The sequence below is a fragment of the Aedes albopictus genome, chromosome 1 (genome assembly GCF_035046485.1).
Source record: "Aedes albopictus strain Foshan chromosome 1, AalbF5, whole genome shotgun sequence".
Taxonomy (NCBI): Eukaryota; Metazoa; Arthropoda; class Insecta; order Diptera; family Culicidae; genus Aedes; species Aedes albopictus.
Window position 1 is genome coordinate 226,000,875 of NC_085136.1, and position 25,079 is coordinate 226,025,953.

At 39.2% G+C, this 25,079-nt stretch overlaps 2 protein-coding genes across 8 annotated transcripts in view; one reads left to right on the plus strand and one right to left on the minus strand.

Annotated features, from left to right (window-relative positions):
- LOC109410069 (uncharacterized) overlaps positions 1 to 9,482 on the plus strand; it is an 88,979-nt gene extending 79,497 nt beyond the window's left edge. Inside the window, exons 3-6 of the mRNA XM_019683599.3 lie at positions 6,572 to 7,288; positions 7,349 to 7,427; positions 8,295 to 8,412; positions 8,483 to 9,482. Of these exons, the coding sequence (XP_019539144.3) occupies positions 6,572 to 7,288; positions 7,349 to 7,427; positions 8,295 to 8,412; positions 8,483 to 8,540 (972 nt within the window). The 3' untranslated portion in view covers positions 8,541 to 9,482. The remainder of the gene's footprint in view (positions 1 to 6,571; positions 7,289 to 7,348; positions 7,428 to 8,294; positions 8,413 to 8,482) is intronic.
- Positions 9,483 to 17,050: 7,568 nt separating this feature from the next.
- Positions 17,051 to 25,079, minus strand: part of LOC109410067 (growth hormone secretagogue receptor type 1) — a 484,121-nt gene continuing 476,092 nt past the window's right edge. For all 7 annotated transcript variants that reach the window (XM_062846362.1, XM_062846363.1, XM_062846361.1 and 4 more), the window contains one exon: positions 17,051 to 18,561. In XM_062846362.1, the coding sequence (XP_062702346.1) occupies positions 17,250 to 18,561 (1,312 nt within the window). In that variant the 3' untranslated portion in view covers positions 17,051 to 17,249. The remainder of the gene's footprint in view (positions 18,562 to 25,079) is intronic.

A 25,079-nucleotide genomic window follows, 5' to 3' on the forward strand; every position in this document is an offset into this window, starting at 1 on the left:
AACATGATTTAAAAGTAACTTTTTTTTTTTTTAAATTGTATGTAAACTTAACCCAAAGTTGCCAAATTTTCTAAAAACTGAATATAAACTTACGGCAGTGTCGCTGGAAATTGGATCGACCAAATTTTAAGATGAGAGCGGTAATATAACCCATTTTCTATTAGCTTTCAACTGCTTTTTACAGAACTTAGCTAAAAAATCTAAAAAAAAGTTATTGAGTAAATTAACTCTTTATGTCATCGACCAAAAGTTTGGGGTCACCCCTCAATATGATGTATCAGCCAAAAGTTTGGGGTCACTTTCGTAAAACATGGTAAAGTGATTTGGTGATATCTTCGTCATCTATAGTTCAATTTTATTTTTTTTGGCTCATTTCAAAGATAATTAACTAAATTTACGTTTGATGTCTTTAACTTAACGTATTTAACGATTGTTGTATATAAAAATGTTATGGAAAGTTAACACATTTCACCACACTTAAAAAAATGAGGCAACTTAACGTTAAGTTTTAGTATGTAAATTTCAACAAATAGGGTAAATGCACTAGTCTTCGCCCCCTCCCTAATTTTCGCCCCCCTAATAAAACATTCGAAGTTTATGTGATTATTTAGGTAGATTGTTGTTTGCTTTTCAACGTATCTGAGAGAGCAAATAAAAATCAATCTTGTGCACTAATGATATTCCACAAAACCAATAACTTAATCTATCGAATTAGCGATTGTGAAATAGTCATGGCAATGATGTATGTTTTTTTCAACGCAACGCAAACAATAGAGATAATCAGAACCTGGGAAGACATACAAAATTAACTCTTCCAACCCAAAATAATGAGCATTGATAATGATACAAGTCTTAGGAATACACAGCAGGCTATTTATTCGGCTAAATTGATAAAACTTATCAATTTTTAGCTATTTTTATAGGTGGCGAAAATTAGAGCACAAAATAGTATGTTTCCAATTTTCGCCCCTGGCGAAATCCCTTGTCCCGTTCCATTCGTATTGCGTGTATCAGTTTTCGCCCCTCTCTTTCTCGTACTGAACTCGGGTGTGGAGATATCGAATGAGGTGAAGTTGATCTTTGTGGGGTTGGGCAAAGTGGGGCATATTGTACCATTTATGCAAACGTGGTCATTCTAATCTATTTCATGAGTGTCTTCTGTGATTTTTGACCACTGAATTCGAAGTTCGATTCGACACCCAACGCAATTTTCAACGATCCTCGTCAAATTGTGTCTCCTTGCTATCACACAACCCGAGCAAAGTCCAACAACAAAATTAAAGCAAATCGAAAACATGATTTGTATTCAGCAACAAATTGATATCACATTTTGATATCATTTTATCTTTACTTAATTTGATTTCAAATTTTGCTTTCGGTTTGCTGTCATTTTGAATTAATGTAAATATTTAGTGTTACAATAGTTTTTAAATATTTAAGTAAACTATGTGAAGTAATTCCAGGGATATATCATTAGTGCAATTGTATTATTGCATTTACGATTTGATATCAACCGAAAAACTCTACATTTAACGATTTTTCATTTTTCTTGCGCTGATAACAAAAACAGTTATCAATTTGCTATCATCGATAGCAGGAATGGTTTTTAATTTGCTGTCACAGGAACATTTTTCTGCTCTCATTTTTGATGTTTTAACCGTTAAAACGACCAAAACGACATCAACCTGAGTTATCAAAATTTGCAATATCATAACATCAAAATTAGTTTGCTATCAGACTTTGCTCGGGAAACTACTTCATTTTTGATGCGACGTCTTGCTGTCATCGTTGCAAAAAAGGAAGAGAGCGAAAATGAAATGCGAGCGAGTTAGCCAGAAAAGCACGTACCAATCTGTCACTTTTAACACATTTGACTGTGAAGTCAGGTGGTATGGCAAAAACGGGCGACTTTTGGGACTGTTCGTGGGACGAACGTTCCAAACCGTCGTGTTCTATAAGAGAATTCCCGCACAATCTATTTTGGAGGATAGTTTACTATTTTGTATAAAAGACGTTAATTTTTGGTTAGCGTGAATCAAATTTACCGAATCAAATTAATAATTGAGGAGTCTAGATGTAAGTGACCTTTTTGTCGAATATAAAAAAATCCAAAAGTCAAACTTTTCTAAACTTGTTTAAAACTATGTTCACGTTGATGAGAAGAAATACAAAAAATGGTATTGATTTTGAAAGACTTTGCATGGGGTGAACAATTGGTGATAAATTTCGCGCCTCTTTTACTCACGAGGGTTTATCACTAACACTCTATCAGACGTAACACTAGCGAAATTTCCATCGACCACGCTTTTAACGACCATTTTAAATTTTCATAGTTGTGGCTTTCACATCCAGAGGCGCGCGCATCGTTTTTCTATGCGTTTGACGTTTCACACTAGCGCCTTCTGTTGACGATATTGCACAACATAGTGATTCGTGCAACTTTTCCACCAGGTGATGATAGTGTGAACTGGGCGATGGATTTCCATGAAAATCGTTCAAGGTGTTACGTCTGTTTGTCTGTGACTCTATTGTTCAAACTATAGACACTATAGACTCCATAGACTCGCGGAGAGCAATACGATTTTAGTGTGTTTTACCGTGAATTTAAAGTGTACCGAGCGAATATGACGTCACACAATCCATCGTCGCTATTGAACTCGTGACGTCATGCTCGTTTGGCTACACGAATTGACAGTCCGTTTGGCTACAGTTGTCTTCGCCTCCGCGAGTCTATGGAATCTATAGTGTCTATAGTTCAAACTCTCTGAATTTGAAAAAAAATGTTTAATTTTAGGTGTTGAAAAGCATTACGGGGCGAAACGTCCACTGGTATTTTTTGATTTTGCTAATAATGAACTTCCATTCAACTCTCATTTAACTATTCGCAACAGCTATGGAAGATTGCCAATCACTTGAATTCCATGTGCTTCAAATTAGAAAATCTTTTTGACGTATTTTATTTATAAGAATATTTCTGGCGTTCGATTTAAATAAGTCGTAAGTTTGCTGAGATTCGTATGCAGATTGGACTTATTCAAAAAGAACGCCAGATTTTTCAGGCACACTCATTCTAGATTCACAAAATCCCTGCATTTTTTAACTTTCGCCAAGATCTACGCAGCCAAGCACTAAGTAAAAAACAATATTACCGATCCCTCAGCAACTTTGACAGTTTGTTACTCACATTCACCAATTTTTTTTTTCTGAGAATCAGCTGACAAACGTTACTTTTCACTATTATCTCAGTGAGTTTTCTGTACAGTCAGCAGCTGTGCGAGAACAGCCAAATTCGCAAATATTGTTATATCTAGTGTATGATTTCAAAATAAAAAGCCCTAAGGGCCCCTAATAGATATTTTTCCATGACGTAATTTATGGATGTTTCCCTTAAGTTATGTAATGCAAAAAAATCCATTTCAAAATCATTCCTTCCATTCTATGTTTTTGCATGGGATCTCAACAGACCACCCACTTCACCCCACAAAGCGTGACGTAATTTGTGTACGTACTCCATTAATACGTAATTTTTAGTTGCCCATGTTTTCTACTTTACAATTTATCTATTGATCTATGTTTTCATTCTGCTAAACTCAAGAAGGCGAATAATATGCATACAGGAAAATATTTTTTTCTTGATTTTCCAGACGGGAGCTTGCTTTGGATAACTCAAAAACGCAGTACTAAGCTTGCCGGGATAATTCGTATTCAATAAAATTTTTAGGATAGTTATGATCAAATTGAGGAAAATTTATGGGCAACTGTAGGGGCGAAAATTAAAGCAGAGGTGGGGCGAAGATTGAATTTTGGGGGGCGAAAAATAAATCACAAATCAATATTGAAAATGGTTATTTTAATGAATAAAATCTTTATTTAATGATACTTTTGAGCTGGGTTACCACTGAATGAAGGATAATTAGCAAGAATCACCAAAGAAACATAGATATTATTGGAAATATTTGTTGAAACTCAATAATTTGGATGATTCAATGCTTTAGGGGGGCGAAATCTAGTGCTTTTACCCTATGTGTTGTTCAATGTCTATGCAGTAAAGGGCGAACACGATGAAATTGCCACACAGAAAATATTGTATAACTTTTGATTGCGTTCGCCAAAATAGCTAATTTTTTTACCATGAATAGTATATTATGTGTAGCTAATACCATAAAATTTTCATTAAAATCGGTTGAGTAATGGCGGAGATATCGTTGAAACAAGGGAATTGCCACTTGAGAATCTTGTACAAACAAACATTTTGGAAAATATAATTTTTTTGCCGTTTCAACGCTGGCGCCAAAAATACTGAACCGATTTCAATGAAAATTTTTTTGAACGTAAAGTATGTATGTAGAAGTAGTTTGTCAAAATTTCATTCAATTTGATCATACCGTTAAAAAGTTATAGCCATATATGTCGCACTATGTCACAATAAGCAGATGTGGTTTTTGGTATAGTGAAATTCAAGCTGCTCTTACTTTGAAAGTACTCAACAAAAATGGCTGAAATTTTCACTGTAAACAGTTTAACACAACAATTTTACACTGTCAAAGTTTTATAAAAATCGAGACAGTGTTACCAGTTCTACAGTCAAAATAGTGCACGTGGAACTAAAAATGGTCAAAAAGTACCTAAAATTTACCTTGAAGCGATTTGAGTTTTGGATATTTACTAGAAAAAGTACTGAACCGATTTCGATCAAATTTTTACCACGTAATTGATACTATGTTAAGAATATCGAGTGAAATTTTCAAACGTTTTGATGAGGTAACAAAAAAGTTATAGCCTAAGTAATTTTTTGAAATGGGTGTACAAGTTTTCTAAAATATCATTTTATGATATCGACAATATATGCGCCAATACTCAACCGATTTTAATGGAAATTTTATGGTATTAGCTACACATAATATACTATTCATGGTCAAAAATTTAGCTATTTTGACGAACGCAATCAAAAGTTATACAATATTTTCTGTGTGGCAATTTCATCGTGTTCGCCCTTTAAGTATCATTCATTTTGTTTCAAATAAGCCAAGAAGAATTAAAATTGAATGAAAGATGACAAAGATATCAACAAATCACTTTTCCATGTTTTACGATAGTGACCCCAAACTTTTGGCCGATACATCATTTTGAGGGGTGACCCCAAACTTTTGGTCGACAAGATGAAGAGTTAATTTACTCAATAACTTTTATTCTAGACTTTTTAGCTAAGTTCTGTAAAAAGCAGTTGAAAGTTAATAGAAAATGGGTTATATTACCGCTCTCATCTTAAAATTTAGTCGACCCAATTTCCAGCGACACTGCCGTAAGTTTATATTCATTTTTTAGAAAGTTTGGCAACTTTGAATTAAGTTTACATATACATTTTTTTTTTGAAAAAGTTACTTTTAAATCAGAGATAGTTTCGGCTTTGCAGCCGAAGCTATCTCTGATCTCCAGTTACTTTTAAATCATGTTCGAAGTTTCTTTGACTTATTATCTTTTGAATGAATCCTAGTGTTTTAAAATCGGACGCAAATTGGCGGAGATATGGGCCTAAAAAAATGACATGTTTTTGAGGGGGTGACCCCAAACTTTTGATCGACAGTGTACTTCACATCCCCATAAAAGTCCCCATCGCATGTTGCATCAGCCTGAAGACGTTCCCGTCTACCTTGTACAACTGGAGTACATTGGAAAGGTATGAGTGTGGAACTGATTCCTACGAATTTTTAAGTCGATGTACGCCATGCTCAGGTTTCTCTGCCTTCTGGTGACTTGATTTACAATGACTGGATCTATGATGACCTAACCAAGGAACCAACCTTTGGAGCCTTGCTTGTTCTTCAGACACCTTCATTATTCCTCGGTAATCAATTACCGGTAATCAATAACCGATGACAGCACTTTGTACAGACTCGAAAGGCATGTTATTGGCCTGGCCTGTACAGAACTGTACTTTGCTGGATCAGCTGTGTTTTGGTCCTTCGGCAGAAGATAAGTGATACCCCTGGTAATGAACTCTGGTTGCTGCGTGGGGTCTTCTAGCACCATGTTCAAGCATTCCGCTATCCGCCCGTTGATTGGCGTGATTTTTTTATACCAAAAATTGTGCACGAAATCGGGTACTGGTGCAGCCCAATTTCTGGTATATCGAGTAACCTCGCGTATATTTTGAGCGGTTATTATGACCACGGTCATGTCTCGAACTCCAATACTGTCGATCTTCTTCTGCCAACCACATCCCATCGTCGCTGTACTGGACAGGGTTCTCCTATAGATTGGCCCAGACCTGTATGACGTCACCAATCTCCGGAAGGCCTTGTTCATAATCAGGCTTGTCGTTTCGGATAGAACTCCGGTTGTGGAACTCCCTTTTGTTAATGTTGTTCATCATTTTTGTTCCTTATGTTTCGAACATTCTCCATATGCCGCAATCGTTTCGTAACTATCGGTGATATTCACCTCCACTCCATCAAAATGCTGCAGAATTTGAACCAAGAAGAACCGCGATTTTAGTCTAGTAATTTCAAAACTCTCTCAAGAAATTCACAAATATAATTTAATGGGATTTCCTCAATTCCTCTTCTTTCAGATCAAGTACGCTTACAATCATTTGGATGATTTTTGCAAACTGCCAGACTCAACGAAGGAGATGTACCTGCGGCAGGACGGCAACCATGGGTACGTGAAACCGGGCCAGGAGCGTTTTGATGGTATAACAAAGGACATCCGACACACTTTCAACATCTGCACGCTGAAACCGGACGCAAAACTGCCAGAAGAACCCCTGCCTGGTTTCCGGGAGCACATATCCGATCTGGCAACGGACTTCCAGCGGTTATCGTCGCTTCTGCTGCAAGCTCTGGCCGTGGGACTCGAAATGCCATACAAGTACTTCCTCGAGAAGCATACTCACATTCTGGATGGCGAAGGGGAAAACCAGTCGACTTTCCGATTGCTGTATTACCCGCCGCTGATCGAAGACGATGGCAAAAACGAGCTGCAACGGGGTACCTGCAAGTACAGCCAGCAGCGCTGCCTCAGGGACGAAATTGATCTCTCGCTACCGGAAGACTACAGGAACAAGCTCGCCGAGGAGGAAGAGGCCCGGCAGGAGCAGTACACGCGCTGTGGGGCACACTGCGACTACGGGACATTCACACTGCTGGTGCAGGACTCCGAGGGTGGCCTGGAGGTGAAACTGCCCGGATCGGACAAGTGGAAGCGGGTAGGGTTCCTGCCCGGTGCCATTCTGATCAACGCGGGTGAACTACTGTCGACGTGGACCAACGAGAGGATTCCTGCCCTGGTAGGTTTAGTGTTCGGCGATGGTGGTTGTTCAAGAATAACATGTTGTGTTTCGTTACAGCAACACCGAGTCGTGATACCGCAAGAGGAATCGCTCAAAAGCCGCGGAAGACATTCAATAGCATTTTTTGTGCACCCTGGTGAGTTATAGAAAACTGTGAAAATTTTACAAGGAGGTGCCAAAGCAGTTTCAGGGGAATTTCAGGAATGTTTAGGAAAGTTTCATTCATGAGGGGTTTTAGAGGTGTTTCAGATGGGTTTCAGGGATTCAAAGAACGCTCCAGGGGGCTTTTGGAGGTACCTCCACGTGTTCCACAAGGTCTCAGGGGGTTTCAAAAGATTTCATGGGTTTTAATTACGATTCGAGCGGCTTCGCGAGGTCTCGGCGAAATAAAGGGGTTTTCATAGTCTTGCATGAGTTGCAGGGTGCAGGGGGCTTTGAAGGACGTTTTACGAGTCTCAGGTGTGTGAGTAAAGGCCTTAAGATCTACATGCGTAATGAATGGATTGTTGATTCATCACTTATACAGTGCAACATCCCACAGGCCCATGGATCATTGTTCTGTTGAGAAGTAGTTTTCAAAGATGTTGTAGGTCCTCCAAGAACTTCCGTGAGTGAATACCTTAAGACTACAAGTGTATTCGATGGATTGTTGTTAGATTAATGATGCGATGCAACATCCTACAGCTCTATAGAGTATTGTTCTGCAAGAAAGTTATTTTCAAAGATGTTGTAGGTCCTCCCCCTTCAGACCCCCCCTTCAATTACTCTTCAGTAACTTCGAGACATTTAAGATACCCTCTGCTCCAATCCTTCCCCAGAAATCCACTTTCATCCTATTAGGTAGAGTTTTCTTTTGATTACTTAATACGCAAGAAAGCTTATATAGATTATTACATACACTACTGATCACTGATCAATCATAATAAGGCCTAAAATGTTTGGAAACCTTTATATGAGTAAGCTTCCATTGGATCTTCATGCTAATTTTCTTATGTATTTTCAGATAATTGCACCGACATCGAACCTTTCGAGATGCCAACCTCAAGTTCCTCCAACTCGCTCGACTCGATGGACAAGAAGCCAAAGAATCGGAAAAAGTCCTTCAAGACCGCCAAGACAAAGTATGTATTCACTGTCGTTCAATTTTGAACAGCCCATTTCTCACTTTCGAAATCTCCTTCCCCCAAACAGGATCTACAATGCCTATCAACATGTGCAACGTCGGTTCAAGGAAACGTACGCTTCCTAACAAGAGCAACAACCAGAAGAAGGACTGCTTTTTCGGAGCCCCATCTGCGCAGCCCCGCAGATCGAACACCCGAACAGTAAACAACAGGCCAATTTTAGGAGGTTAACTAGCATTATTATTGTGGAAAGGAGCGCAGAGTAACTGAAACTTAAATTAAAACAAAACTACTTACTCATGCTGCTGGGCCGCTTGCAGTGGCTAATGGTAGCAGCACCAGCGGCGAACTCGACGGTTGTGAAAGGGAAACCAGCAAAACTTATACAAACCCGCCTCGAGATAGGATCATCAATCACGTTTGTCAAATAGAGCCACATCTAAACATAATCATCCCCAAAAAAAATCATGTTCTGTTTTCGAACGACCCGGAATGTTAAAGAGTGCAATTCCAGAAGCAGCCAGCAGTAGGATCTATTTATTCTACTTCGTTCATTTAGTGGTTTTTATGTTCTTGTACCCCGTCTGTGCTTTCTATGTTTTGCAGAAGGAATGCTCTATCCGTCCCAAACTGTAAGCAAATGAGAATAGCGATTTTGTAGGAAACTGCCTCACCATAGCGAATTGTAATAGGGCATTGAATGGTTTTATGCCAGGAGCTGTATAAACGTATCACATTCATGTCATTCATTATAACTGTGCAAAGTTTTAGTGTTACATTAATGAAAAGTTGTCTTCCTAATTTTTTATCCATCATTTTATTTCAATAGTTCATAATAGAAACAACATTTCCATTGGACATGGCTATCACCCGTCGAAAATAGACTTCCCTTCTGCCTTTTATCAGGTTGTAAAGCGAACTAGTTAATCTATCCCCTTACATTTCAACAATCCACACAACCCAGAAGTCCTCAAAAGCTGCTACAAACAACGAAGTGATATCTTGTAAGAGAAACGAGTAAATTAAATATTTTTTTTAAGGAATACATTTTCATTTTACATACAATAGACGGTGGGCGTGTTTGCATTTTGAAAGAAACTCGCATATGCTCACGATTATACATATCCACTACTGTATGGGTAGCCTTACCATGCATCCCTTACCTACAATTGTCCGGCAGGGTGGCTCAGGGCAGGGTACCTCCACTAAACTTGGGATTGTGGTCCATTTTGTGGATGGATGAAATTGGAAAGAAATATTGCTGACTGCACCCCAAATTGAACTGACACAATAGTGTGCACCCACCTTCAAAGTGTGATTACAGCGCAGGGATACGTCGGATCGAATTGAGGTTTTCGGTGCACTTATTCCTTGTAAATGGAGAAATAAGTGCACCGAAGACGTCGAGACGATCCGAGACAAATGTATCACACTTTTTAGGCGTACCAAAAAAGTGTGATAGTCCAATTTGTGATGTAGTCTGCAATAATTCAATCATAAAACCTGTATTCTAATCTACCTTTAATAACCTTACTGCGCAAAATTTGAACGCGATCGGTTATGTCGCAATGCGCATCACGATTGAAATTTGTATGAAATTTTATATGGGAAAAGTTATTTATCTGAAATTTCCTTATTATTTTGAAACTATATGTAAACGATTAAGTAAAAGTATAGCCTCAGTTGTCCTAAAAAACTTTGCCGAAGACCGCAAAGTAAAGCCTGTACCTGCAATAATCGGGACACAGAAATACAGCTGTTACTCTGCAATAGATACTTTAAAATTGCTCAAATTTGATCCAATAACATCTTCCAATGTGTTCATTTCACCTATAAAATTTCATGTGAATCAGTGCAGTACTTTTTGTTGTAGCAATGAAAGAGTAGCATGTGCGCCATTGAATTTTGTACAGCCCCTAGCAGAGATGGAATCCTCCTCAGAGCAAAACAAGAGAACAAAAAATCTGCACCACGCTCCCGCATCCAATGCTAGAGCGGGTTCTCTCGGTTTCTTTCACCTTCCTGCTTGCAACTTGTGACACCGAAACATGTGCGGATTTGTTTGCATAAAAAAGTGCGTGTACTCAAAATTGAGGCACTTTGTGCACCGGGAGTTAACATAAATTTGCTTCTGCTCAAAAATCAATAATTAACAAGCGTACAAGTATTTATGTATGCAATTGTGTCATGCCATGCGAACGGAACGATCATACCGCGTAAAACGCCGGTGAAATTGTCGATCAACTTTGCGGGAGCCTCAAAAATGATGCACAAAAATGTTTCTCTTTGTGCTGATTTTTTGTGGTTCGATGTTTCTCTTTGTTTTCGCATGCTTCCTCCTTGCGCTACGCTCCCGCACAAACGATAGCGGTGGGAGCGGACAAAGATAAAGAGAACAAAAACATGCATTTGAGGCACATTGCGGGAGCAAATGACAAGTCTGGCCCCTAGTTCTGCTTGTCAGCGCTATAACTTTTGAATTTGGCAAAGGAAATGGCAAAAATTTTACACACAAACCTCTCAATCTACATTTGTTGCATAGGCAAAATTTCAATGCTCTATCAACAATTTTATAGCCGAAACATGTATTGGGACTGAACGTGATTTTAGCACCTCGAACAGCAATTAGCACCCTTTATTGTTTCGATTGTACTACTGAAAGTACTACACCAATATTCATCAAATTTTGCAGGCATAATGTTACACATAATCAACTACCTTCTGTGAAAATTTCATAAAAATTGGCAGAGAAAATCAAAAGTTATGATTAGACCAGGGGTTTTCAAACCTTTTGATTCGCGGTGCACTTTTTGGAAATGAATCTCTACGCGGTGCACCTGGTCATTATTGTCCAATGTGCAATATCGATTTTGTTAAACAAATTGTCGTATTTTTCAAAGCGACTCTCAGGTGTATGCTCTCATTTTTTTAAATATTTTTTTCCCACACAGATGTGATTATGACATTGACTTGCATGTCGGAGTTTCGTTCGAGTGGATACCTTTTTCTGAAAATTTTCGTTTGATGTTTTGAACAGGCTCATTGTAAAATTCTTGCGACATTAAAAAGTTTTTGACGGGCTCTTGAAACCTTGACGTACTCTTGCTTGGCCTCTTTATGATTACTTTTGTTTTTCTAATAACAGTTCTGAATTTCTGAAGAAATCTATGCCAAAAGCCACTACAAGACCCTTGGAAGCTTCACTTTTAGAACTGTTGCATATTTCTAACAATCTCTCTCTCTCTTCTTGGCGTAACGTCCTCATTGGGACAAAGCCTGCTTCTCAGCTTAGTGTTCTATGAGCACTTCCACAGTTATTAACTGAGAGCTTCCTCTGCCAATGACCATTTTGCATGCGTATATCGTGTGGCAGGCACGAAGATACTCTATGCCCAAGGAAGTCAAGGAAATTTCCTTTACGAAAAGATCCTGGACCGACCGGGAATCGAACCCGTCACCCTCAGCATGGTCATGCTGAATACCCGTGCGTTTACCGCCTCGGCTATATGGGCCCTATATTTCTAACAATGTGTCTGCTAAATTTATTCAAGGTTTTTTGGCTAAATCACGAGATCCCCAGAAGATTCATTCGAAATCTTTTACACATTTTTAATAGGATTCCTGGAAAACTTATTGAAATCATTTATAGATCCCTTCTCAGGTCCTATGCAATACCCGAGCAAAGTTTCATAACAAACGGATTACATACTGTGTTATCTGATATCAAAAATAATTAACTAATTTTGTTCTCATTGTGGCTGAATAAGCAGGCAACATAACAAACATGATAGCAATTAAGTATACCCGTGATACCAATAAAATATCACATGTTATCATCAAAGGCACCCTGATAACACCTTCTATCAATTTTATCCAACTAAAAACCTATTTTGTTATCTGAAAGATATTTACAACGGTCATTCATAACTAACTTCCGTTGTTGTTGTCGACCAGTTTGACAGGTAATGGTAACATGAACTACCAAGTTGATAACACAAAATTGTAAAATGATCTCTGGTGCGAACACTAGTTATCAGTTTGTTTCTGCACAGTTATTGTACTTTGCTCGGGTACCGTCTACCCTTGTTACCCAACTTACCAGTAAGCATTTAAAAAAGCGCTCCTTCAGCATTATAGTTGCCTTTACGACAAGGCGATTAATGCTAGTTAGCCGTATATACGCCTTTAGTGCTACTCCACAGCAGGTTTTGGCAAAATAACGGGCTGTCTAAGTGCTACCCCATCAGGAACGTCGTGACAAAATGTCAAAGAAGCGAAATGGCAGTAACGCCATAGACTAATTTCAAGACCTCGATGTACCAAAGAAAACGATCAAATTTTCGGTGACCAGTCCGGTACCCAATAAATATTCATAACCGTGTATTTTTTTTCCGTGTAAATTGCCTTTTGTGTAAATTTTATTTAGCGTGTTACACTGATCTGACAGCTCTGACAGTAAGGGACTAAACATAAATTACGTAAAGTGAGTACCGAGGATTGTTCACAATCTGCGAACTTGACTGCGGAAAAAATTGCGACCATGACGCCGCTGGTAACGCCTCGTCGAACAAAACAAAACAAAAATAGATTTACGTCTGCTTCGCGATCTCTCAGCTCGCTTCTCCGTTTCTTCATCCTTCCACACTCCAGCTATTCGTGTTATAATTATGTTAGCTATGCTATCTTTATTATGAACCTTTATCGAGACCCGCCAAGTTTATGAATGTTTGAAATATGATGGAGAAGAGAACTGTTGAGAGCTAGCTTCAATGAATATTTTCATTAAATTCCAGGTGAATGGTACTCATCTTACTCCGTCATATCTTGAATTTTCGGATATTTGAGACAAACGAACACGGAACTTCAAACACATGTTTTATTACAGAAATTGATTTCGTTTCCCTTACAATAAATAGAATGTATTAGTCAATACTGTAGAGTTCTCTATTTTGTGTTGTCGCATATGATTCGATTAACACCCTTGTGAAACATCGCCCCTCCAATTTCCCTAACATTAGGTACACCCCGAATATCATTCCTAAAAAAAGCTTGCAGCTTGCCTAGATATCCACACTCCAGCTGGTGATAGGTGGTACTTTTTGCTTGTTTTAGTAGTGATTTGGGTTCGAACTTAGGATCCGAAGATACTTTTCAACCTGCTGCTACTGCTCCACGATGCTACAGCTGTGCCGATGTCGTGCGTTTAATTTATCCCCTATATAAAGAATGCTACGAAAACAGCTTCAGTTCGAACACCCAAAACTTGTTTTTAAAAAGATATTCCGTTGTGCGTAGAGCATTTTCATTTCTTTTTCGATCTGCAGCATATGATTTTCTCTTCCTCTTTCGAATAATCTTATGATCCGCCCTTGGATCCGCCAAACCTTCCACCTATGCAGCATCAGCGCACATTTTCCGACGAAATCATAATTAGTCATTTTTTGATGACCAAGTTCCATCAAACCCAGCTGCTGCAATGTTTACTTCTGAGCTCTTGGATTGGTGAGGAAAGAATGAAGAAGCAAATCAAATTTGTAAACAGAAGCATAGGTCATGTAAAAGAGAGACAACATGTGCTGTGAAATGCATAACATATCTCCTATCCTCTTTGCTCTTAGCATTTAAAGAGCAGTTGGGAAGCATTCTGATTGCTTCCGAACGGAAACATCTCAAGCAGTTGAAATGCTAATTAACAGCGTAAAGCTTTTGAGCAGCACAGATTATGCTATTTCAAGGCAGTTATGCATTCGAACTGCTTATGTAGAGCAGCAAGCATCTCAAATGCATAATACGGGCTGCTGTACGGCTTATTTAAATGCTTAGTGGTTACCTGGGCGGTTGAAAAACAACAAAGCTGCTGGAGCAGTTTAACTACCAAGCGAGTTACTAAAATACGGTGGAGAAGCACTGGTGAGAGCACTACACTGGGTCATTACCGAGATTCTGGAGGATGAAGTATTACCGGAGGAGTGGATGGAAGATATCGTGTGTTCCATCTACAAAAAGGGCGACAAGTTGGATTGCGGGAACTATCGCGCGAAAACACTACTGAGCGCTGCCTATTAGGTACTTTCTCAAATTTTATTCCGCCGTCTATCACCGATTGCAAGAGAGTTCGTGGGACATTATCAGTCTAAATTGGGTGAACGCGCTACAACAGACCAGATGTTCGCCATCCGCCAGGTGTTGCAGGAATGTCGCGAATAGAGCGTGCCCTACAATCGATTTCAAATCGGCGTATGATACAATCGATCGAGAACAGCTATGGTAGGTTATGTACGAATAAGGATTCCTGGATAAACTGATACGATTAATCAAGGCGACGATGGATCGAGTGATGTGCGTAGTTCGAGTATCACCCTGATAAAAAATATCAAAAAAACACAATAAATTTTATTGTTACAACACCATGTTTTCGAAAACTATTCACCATTAAACATATTGTAATTTGCACAGCACACTCACCATCACCCCTATTGTTCTATACCATTCGACGAATAGTAAATGGCAGTTTTACAATAAAAAAATGGTGGTCGTTATGTATCTCAACCATAAAATTTTAAGGAAATTTTCATACATTTTTTCGCGAAAAACAGTAGAAAGCATTGTGTTTTTATGAGACATTTTTTGAGCATTTTCCAAAAGCAAACAATATATCCTAATGTTTTTTCATTGTTCTTACAATACAAATACAATAAATTGAATGACGTCAAATCAATAGTAGTTACAATAAAAATACAATAATTCTTGTTGTTATTTGTAAGCAATTTTCGCTTATGAAAACCCATAGAATTTATATTTCAAGCATTAACGAGCACCTAAGGCCGCCAGAATGATATGCACATTTTGTGATAAGAATCAAACACTCAGATGTCTGGTATGTACTGCTTGGCAGCTGTTGATAAGATCTATCATCAATCTTTTCAAATAACTGCCAAATATCACAAGTCAGACCTCAGGTCATATGATAAATATCGATACCATAAATAAATCGTGCACAATATGTACATAAGGCCATATGTAAATGCTGGAGAAAAATGTTACCGAGAAACATGAATTCTATGGTTTTTCAAAGGCGAAATCTGTTAACATAACAACAAATATTATTGCATGTTTATTTTAACATCGGTTCAGGTACTTCCTCAGGTTTTAATAGACAGCTTCCCTTGCCAATATCTACTGCACTCAAATTTAAAACGAAAACTAAAAAAAATATGTCAAGTGATTTTGTATTTGATTATACAGAGTAGAATAAATAACATGATCCAAGCAACAATAATATGTATTTTTATTAATTTGTGACAAATTGTTTTTAAGTGTAATTGAGAAATAAACTCTTTTTTAATAAAAAGTCCATGAGAACTTTGCAGGCACTTTTCCAAATGTATAAAAACAACTCAATTTATTTTTACTAATAGTAACTTTAAATTATTAAAGAACGATTGAAAAACAATCGAATCAATTAGTCACTAATAAAGCTTATGTTCACTTATTGTACGAACTATATCGGATTGATTTCTGTTGTAAAAAGTAACCATATATCTACTGTGTTTTATTGTGAACCATAAAAGCAGTCATATATTAATAATATTTACCATGTAATGAATGGTCATTTTTTTATCCGGGCAGGGACATTCTTGAGTCCCTTCGAATCTCCCAGAGGGCAAGGTGATGCTCTTTTCGTGCTTGCTGTTCAAAATTGGTCTAGAGGGTATAATAAGAGAGTAGAACGATTTTCACAAAGTCCTTTCAGCTACTTGTCTTCGCTGATGATATAGATATTAAAGCTCGCAAATTTGAGACGATGGCGGAAACGTACATCCTGCTTACTTTGGATTCCGCAGAACTCTACGATCGAACAAAGTTCGCCGTCACACTAAGTTAACTATCTACAAAACGCTGATTAGACCGGCAGGCCTCTATGGGTACGAAGCAAGGACTCTACGTGCAGAGGACCAACGCACCGTTGGAGTTTTCGAACGGAAGGTGCTGCGTACCATCTATGGCGGAGTGCAGAAGGAAGCCGAGAATAGAGAAGGCGAATGAACCACGAACTGCATCAGATGCTGGGAGAGCCAACCATCGTCCATTCCACGAAAATCGGGAGGCTACGGTGGGCGGGTCACGTCATCAGGATGTCGGATAGCAACCCGACTAAAATGGTTCTCGAGAGTCATCCGACCGGTACAAGAAGACGTGAAGCGCAGCGAGCTAGGTGGGTTGATCAAGTGGAGGACGACCTGCGGACCCTTCGCAGAGTGCGGAACTGGAGACAAACAGCCATGGACCGAGCAGAATGGAGACGACTCCTATGTACAGCAGAGGTCACTCAGGCCTTAGTCTGACCGGTAAGAAAATAAGCGAAATCTAGAATAACAATGGAGATATGCTCATCTTTGCCACTGGATCCACTATTTGTGCAAGTATTCGTGTTATAATTATGTTAGCTATGCTATCTTTATTATGAACCTTTATCGAGACCCGCCAAGTTTATGAATGTTTGAAATATGATGGAGAAGAGAACTGTTGAGAGCTAGCTTCAATGAATATTTTCATTAAATTCCAGGTGAATGGTACTCATCTTACTCCGTCATATCTTGAATTTTCGGATATTTGAGACAAACGAACACGGAACTTCAAACACATGTTTTATTACAGAAATTGATTTCGTTTCCCTTACAATAAATAGAATGTATTAGTCAATACTATAGAGTTCTCTATTTTGTGTTGTCGCATATGATTCGATTAACACCCTTGTGAAACATCGCCCCTCCAATTTCCCTAACATTAGGTACACCCCGAATATCATTCCTAAAAAAAAGCTTGCAGCTTGCCTAGATATCACATTCCATCGAGCCATAAAACTGCCGTATTTTAGTAATCTCATCGGAAGCTACTGCGTTCTCTTTCATCCCCTGTACATCCACTCCCAGCGCCCTATTGACACAGTTCCCGTTCGTTCGTTCTTTGGCAGTGATGATAGACACTATTTGCTCGCTTCCGCGTGCACTTTGAATCAGCGTAACTTCCGTCGCTTCCGCCGAACTATGTTCGGCGGGTGGCGAAGGTGGCAGCTTTCCGTCTTCTTCCGACAGCTCTCGCATCACTACTACCGCTGCCCTTACTATAAGATATTTATTGTCCGTTTGGTGAACGGCTTTCGGTTCTACCGAAACAGTTCCATTCATCCGATGACTAGTCTTGCCATTACAGCTATTGGTAGTCCTTACACTAACATTACAACTATTGCCACCGGCTGTGCCTGTGACATCCTTAATACTATGGAAACCGTAACCATTTGGCAGTGAGTTTGTCGTTTCGTCTAGTTCGTCAATTTTATCGGCCTTTAACGGAGTGGTTTCGAGGTTGCCGTTTCCGGTTGGAATGGAACCCCCGTTTCCACCTGCCCCATTGTTCTGCTCGTCATGGGAAGACCTGATCGATATCGTACTGCTGTGTCGCTGGTGAAGTAACCGTCTTCGGCTGTTGTCCGAGATGGCTCGGATGCTTCCACTCACGCTGCTTCCCTCTCTGGTGAGCCGTCTCTGGTAGGAACTGTTGTGAGAACTGCTGAGATTGGTCGAAGCCGTGTGGAATGTTCCTTTCCGGGCTCCGGAAGAAATGCTATCCGAGCGGATTATTTTTCCGCATCCCAGCAGCTGAAGGAACCCGTTCCGGAACTTTGACGACATCAGGTTGTACAGTATGGGATTGATGGCCGAGTTCATGTACAGCATTATTCGGCAGAAGTACAGCAGGATGTAGAATCGTTCAATCCCGATCGAAATGATATTCTCGCTGGGCACGATGATGATCCACAGGGTCAGCGCTCGAAAGGGGAGTAGACAGAAAAAGAAACTGACCACGACGGCCCCCAGCATGAAGATGACCTGTTTGCGATACTTGATCACATTGTTCCGGTTGCCGCTCGCGTTGGACATTATGATGCCGGGATTGTCCATCAGGTTTTTCGCGATAACGGAATACAGGACTACCAAAATCAGCAACGGTACGATGAAGAACACCACGATGCTGGCAACGAAGAAGGTGGCATGCCAAAAGTTTTCCACCGGCGTCAGGCATGATGCGACCATTTTTCCGTTGACGTACTCCACGTATTCGTACGATGAGATCATCAGAATCGGGCTGTGGGAGACAATAAAAAGGAAGTGATCAGAAGCATTTCAGATGAAAAATTTAAAATAGTTAATGTTATGTTTCTTTGATGTGGTTGGGGATAAACGGGTTTAGTAATGACTACTGCTCTATCTTTCAACATACAATTGTAACGTTTTGGATCATTGATAACTTAATTGAAGCTCCAAAATTGTTAAGGTACTCTATTGCATTCAAATCAATCAATAAAGCCTGTATCCACAATACTCGGGACGCAGAAATGCGTCTCTTACTCTACTATGAATCCATAAAATTAGTCAAATAATTGACCGAAAAATCTTTGGTACCGTAAAATGGGGTAACTTTGATAGTTTTTGATCAAATTTTATTACTATTTTTCCATGTAAGAGTTAGTTAGTTTTATATTTTTAAAACAAGTACTGGGGTCTCAGCTATCAATTGCAATTGAAAGATCGAACAATTTTGAAGATTTTGGGAGACAAATAAATTTTTGTATGCGTCACATGTGAATGCGTATGCGAATCACATTTTCATTTTGGGATAACTTTGATAGTGCCCTGAAAAACACATCAAATCAAAAAAAAAAAAACGGATTGCAATGCAGAGAGTATGAGCATGATAAAAGGAGCCGTATAGAATATATTAGATTGTTGTTTTTTTTTTGTAACAAAACATGGAGATTTGTATAAAATTATTCATCTCAAAGTGAGTTCGTGGAGTACTGAGTGAAAAACTCAGTGAGTTTAGCTATCAAAAATCATTATCTGTAAAAATAAAAATATATTTTTTACGGTACACTAACATACGACTTTATGCTACGTATAGTAATTTCTCTATGTTTGAGTTGTTTTTGTTTTATATACACAAAACTTGAAATTTTATATACACAAAATTTGAAAACCATAATTTAAAACTATGAAATTTCAAGAGCATTGCATACTTTAGGGCGTTTATCGGTGTATGGAGATTTCTGTCCCAACTTACAAAATTGATTCCAATTTGTAAACAAACATTTTGCTTAGAGATGCAATATCATATTTATAATCGGCTATGATCGATCTACCGAAAATAAGTGACCATTCCGAAGAAGTCGAAGGGAGTGACTTTCGATGAAACCATAAAGACACTGAAGTCCATCTGTGGTCGTCATACATCGCTTTTCAATCAACGTTACGTTACGTGTCTGCAGCTCAAGAAGGATCCGACCGACGACTACTTCACCGACGCTGGAGTTGTGAATGAAAAATACGAAGAATTCATGCTCTCAGAGCTCAACGCGGACTAGTTCAAGTGTTTGATGTTCGTTTCCGGGCTGAGTTCAAGCAAGGACTCGGATGTTCGGACAACCCTTCTATCACGGATCGAGAGTTCAAATCCCGCTACGCCGATGACCTTACGCTCGCTAGTCCTGAATCTCGCTGCTCCTGAATCTGAAACAAGATACCGCTATGATCGAGAAAACCGGAGGAAAACAATCCGTTTGTGCAGTGAAGAGTTCCTCAAAACTACGCTGGATCTATTCAAGGGCGGTATTTTTTGGTGATTCACAGCAGTGAGAAACAAAATGCTCAATTTAACATGAAGTCAAGCATCGTATTTTCGTAATCGGTGAGCAAGTATATGCTGAAATTCACATACAAAATTAGAAATACTGGGCCGAAGGAGTGACCATCGAGCAAAAAGGAAATGGGGTGTACAACGTTCTTTTGGAACACAAACGGCGTCGGGGATTGACCCGTTCCCATGCAAATCAACTACGAAGGCGAACACTATCGGAACCTATAGCGATTGAAGATTATACGATTCCGTTGCAAATTCTGCTGGACGAGCTTTCAGTCACAGAACTTATTCAAATTCAAGAAGACTATGGAGGTGGACAGGAGGTTTTGCCAAAAGCAAACGACAACCCGCTATTCTAGCAAGTTGAAGTTCAGCTGCAATTCTACCATTCAACCAAAGCAGTCATGGTTCTTAACTGTAGAACATAACATTTATAGACAGTCTCTTACCACAAGCAATCTCAGAAGCTAGCAAGGCAGCCGTCATGAGAGGAGCTCGCAAAGTGAGTAGGTTGGCAACCCCGAAATTGAAGGGCAGTTAAATGGCAACAAGTCGGATCCCATCTAGGCGTTTCGGAAAGCTGGGAAGGGTGGACCTGATAAGGCCGGACACCGTTCCGGGTTGAGAGAAACCGGGGGTTGCGATTTTGTGTAGGTCCTCAGCTACTACAGATTAGGGCGGGTCAGGGGGTTGGCGGACTTGAGTGTACAAATAAAAAAAAGAATAAGAAAAATAATCTGGACCATGAGCTTAGCAACACTAAGCCAAAGAGAGATAGGAAGGCAAGTGCCAAACGTGAGAAGAGAAACGCGCCCATCATCACAAGGATTAAAGCTAAAGCGATTCCAAAAGATAAAAGCCTGGACGAGATCACGTACATTGAATAGCTTATCACTGCACTGCGGCAACAGTGCTCCACAAACGTTCCCTAAAACTTGACTGTGACGCAGCCCAGCGGAACCGGAACGGTTCGGTCTAGACAGGGTCTAGCGAACTTGGGGAGACGTGGGTTTAAATCCCACCAGAACTACGTGGATTTTTTTCGCAATTTTTCCACTCAATTTGTCCATTTTTCAACACATATTGTGAACTTCAGAACTTAATATACCCTTCTTTTGGTTGACAAATGAATAAATAATTTTGATATTGTTCTGTTTTCAATAACTTAATAATGGTATATTTTGCAATTCTCAACCTTATTTTTTTGTTCTTGATGTGCCATTGTAATGTCAAAATTTGACATTCTTTAGTTATTTTATCGAACAATGTCAGTTATTATTTTTGCCCTTTTGTCACTTATTTCAAACAAACAAATGGCAAATTTTACCATTCAGTAATTTATTTTGAATGGTAAAACTTGCAATTGTTTTGTAATTCTTTTATGCCCGGGTAGCCACAGTTGTAAAAGCTAACGATTAGAGTGGGTCATCGTTTATATGGAAAAATGAAAAATTCAATGGTATCCCATCAGATCAAAGCTTTTTTCATTTCATTTCAGAACCCAAATAAGTGGGCAAAATTTGGGCACGATCGATTATGTCTACGTTTTGCGCATCGCGTTTCAAGTTTGTATAAGGTTTTACATGGGAAAACACACTTTTTTGCATTTCTCTCATAACAAGCTCGAATATGTCCAAAACCATGTAACCGATAAAGTGAAAACATAGCCTATAGGCCTATAGGCCATTCCTGGAGGAATTTCTAGTGGAGTTCCTGGAGAAATTCCTGAAGGAATCCCAGGGGGTTTCCTTGAAGAAATTTGTGAAGAAATCCCTGGATGAATTCCTGAAAAATTCCTGAAGGAATTCCTGGTGAATATTCTTGAAGAATTTCTGAAGAAATCTCTAGAGGATTTCCTGGAAGAATCTTTGGAGAAACTTCTGGAGGATTCCCTGAAGGAATCTTCAAAGAATTTCCTGAAGAGATTTTGCATGGAGAAATCTCTGGAGGAATCCCTTCAAGAGGGAAATCTTCCTCCAGGGAGGAATCAGGAAGCAATTCCTGATAAAATCTCGGGAGAAATTCCTGGAGAAATACCTAGAGGAATTGCTGACATAATTTCTGAAAGATGTCCAGGGGCAATTCCTGGGGTAGTTCCTGATGAAATTACTGGGGTTATTCCTGGAGAAATTCCTGGTCAAAATCCTGGAAGAGTACCTGGAGGAATTACTAGAGGTATTTCTTTGGGAATTTCTGGAGGAATCTCTAAGAGAAATTCTCGGAAGAATTACTGGATGAATTTCTAGAGAAATTCTGGGAGAATCCTATTTCTATTCTATTATTTTTCCGTTTCTGAAATCCTTCAGGAAATTCTAGCGGAATTTCTGGAGCAATTCTTGAATAAATCCTTGAAAGAATTCCTGAAGGAATCTCTGGAGGAATCCTAGAAGCAGTTTGTAAAGAAGTCCCTGGGGGAATCCCTGAAAAATTACTGATGGTATTCCTCCAGGAATTTCCTGGAAGAATTTATGAAGAAATTCCTAGAGGATTCCCAGGCAGAATCCTCTGGAGGATTTCCTGGAGGAAACCCTGAAATATTCCTGAGGGTATTCCTGGAGAATTTCCTGGAAGAATTTCTGAGAAAATCTCCAGAAGAATTTCTGGAAAAATTCCTGGAGGAATTGTTGACATAATTTCTGAAGGATGTCCAGGAGCAATTCCTGGATCAATTCCTAGAGAAATTTACGGAGGAATTCCTGATGAAATTTTTGGGGTAATTCATGAAGAATCTTGGAGGAATTGCTGGAGGTTCTCCTTTGGAAATTGCTAGCGGAATCCGTGAGGGAATCTCTGGAAGAATTCCTTCAACAACTTCTGGATGAATTTCTGGGGGAATCTATGGAGAAGCTCTGGGAGAAATTTCTGAAAAAAATCCCCTGAGAAATTCACGGAGGGATTTCAAGAGAAATCTTTGGAGGAATTCCTGGAGAAATCTCTGGAAAAATCCCTGAAAAAGTTCCTGGACGAGTTTTAGCGGAATTCCTAGAGAAATATCTGTAGCTATTCCTGGAGGGAAAACTGGAAGATTTCTTGGTGGAATTTCTGGAAAAAATCCAGAAGGTATTCCTAGAAAAAACCCTGGAAGAATTTCTGAAGCAATCCCTAATTTATGATGGTGTTCCTTGATTAATTCCTGGTGTAATTCCTGTAAGAGTCCCTGAAAAATTCTTGAAGGTATGCCTGGAGAATATTCTTGAAGAATTTCTGAAGAAATCCCTGGGGGATTTCCTGGAAGAATCCTTGGAGAAACTTTTGCAGGATTTCCTGGAGGAATTTTCAAAGAATTTCCTGAAGAGATTCCATGGAGAAATCTCTGGAGGAATCCCTTAAGCAATTCCTAATGGAATCTCATGAGAAATTCCCGGAGAAATACCTAGAGGAATTGTTGACATAATTCCTGCAAATGTCCAGGAGCAATTCCTAGAGAAATTCCTGGAGAATTTCCTGGGGTAATTCCTTGATAAGGTCCTGAGAAATTCCTGGATAAAATCCTGGAGAAATTCCTAAAGGTATTCCTTTGGGTATTTCTGGAGGAATCTCTTGAAGAATTTATGGAAGAATTACCCCTGAGGAAACCCTGGAGGAATTTCTAGCGGAATTTCTGGAGGACTTCTTGGATAAATCCTCGAAGGAATTCCTGAAGAAATCCTTGGAGGAATCCTAGAAGCAGTTTGTAAAGAAATTCCTGGGGGAATCCCTGAAAAAAATCTGATGGTATTCCTCCAGGAATTTCCTGGAAGAATTTCCAAAAATAATCTTCAGAGGAACTTCTGGGGGATTTCCTGGAGGAATCTTCGGAGGATTTCCTGGAGGAATCCCTGAAAAATTCCTGAGGGTATTTCTGGAGAGTTTACTGGAAGAATGTTCGAAAAAATTTCCAGAAGAATTTCTGGAAAAAATCCTGGAGAATTTGTTGACATAACTTCTGAAAGAAGTCCAGGAGCAATTCCTGGATCAATTCGTAGAGAAATGGCTGGAGGTATTCCTGAAGAAATTCTTGGGGTAATTCCTGGAGAATTTCCTGGAATAGTTCTTGGAGAAATTCCTAAATAAAATCCTGGAGGAATTGCTGGAGGTTATCTATTGGGAATTGCTGGCGGAATCCTTGAAGGAATTCTAGGAGGAATCTCTGTAGTAATTCCATGAACAATTTGTGGATGAATTTCTGGGGGAATCTCTAGAGGAGCTCTGGGAGAAATTTCTGAAAAAATCGCCTGAGAAATTCCCGGAGGAATCACTAGAATAAATCCTGGAGGAGATTTTAGTGCAAATCCTGAAGGAATGTCTGTAGCAATTCCTGGAGGGAATACTGGAAGATTTCTTGGCGGAATTTCTGGAAAAAAATCCAGAAGGTATTCCTAGAAAAAATCCTGGAAGAATTTCTGAAGGAATCCCTGAAGGATTTCCTGGAGTAATTCCTAGAGGAATTTCTGAAGAAATTCGTGGATGAATCTCTTAGGGAATTCGTATAGGAATACCAGAAATAATTCCTCAAGAAATCGCTGATGGAGTTCTTGAACAAATTCGGGAGGAATCCTTAGAAGAATTTCTGAAGAAACTCCAGAAGGAAACCCGGAAGAAATTTCAAAAGGAATTACTAAGGGAATCCCTAAGCAGTTCCTGGAGGAAGTACTGAATCAATTCCTATAAAAGTTCCTTAAAAATACAATGAGGAATTGCTGGAGGAACCCTAAAAATAGTTCGTGGGAACATCCTCCATGTTTAAAATAAGTTGTTTCAGAAAGAATCATAGAAGGAAGTCCCGAGTTAAGTCCTGCAGAAATTCTTGGAGGAATCCCTGGGGATATCCTAGAAGAATACCCGTAGAGATTAACGGAGGAATCTCAAGAAATACTCCTGGAGGAATCTCTATAAGATTTCCTGGAGGAATTTCTGGAGAAATATCTATACGCATTTCAATTTGGGGTCTCCAGTTAGCCTAGTGGTTAAGGCTATGGATTGCCAAT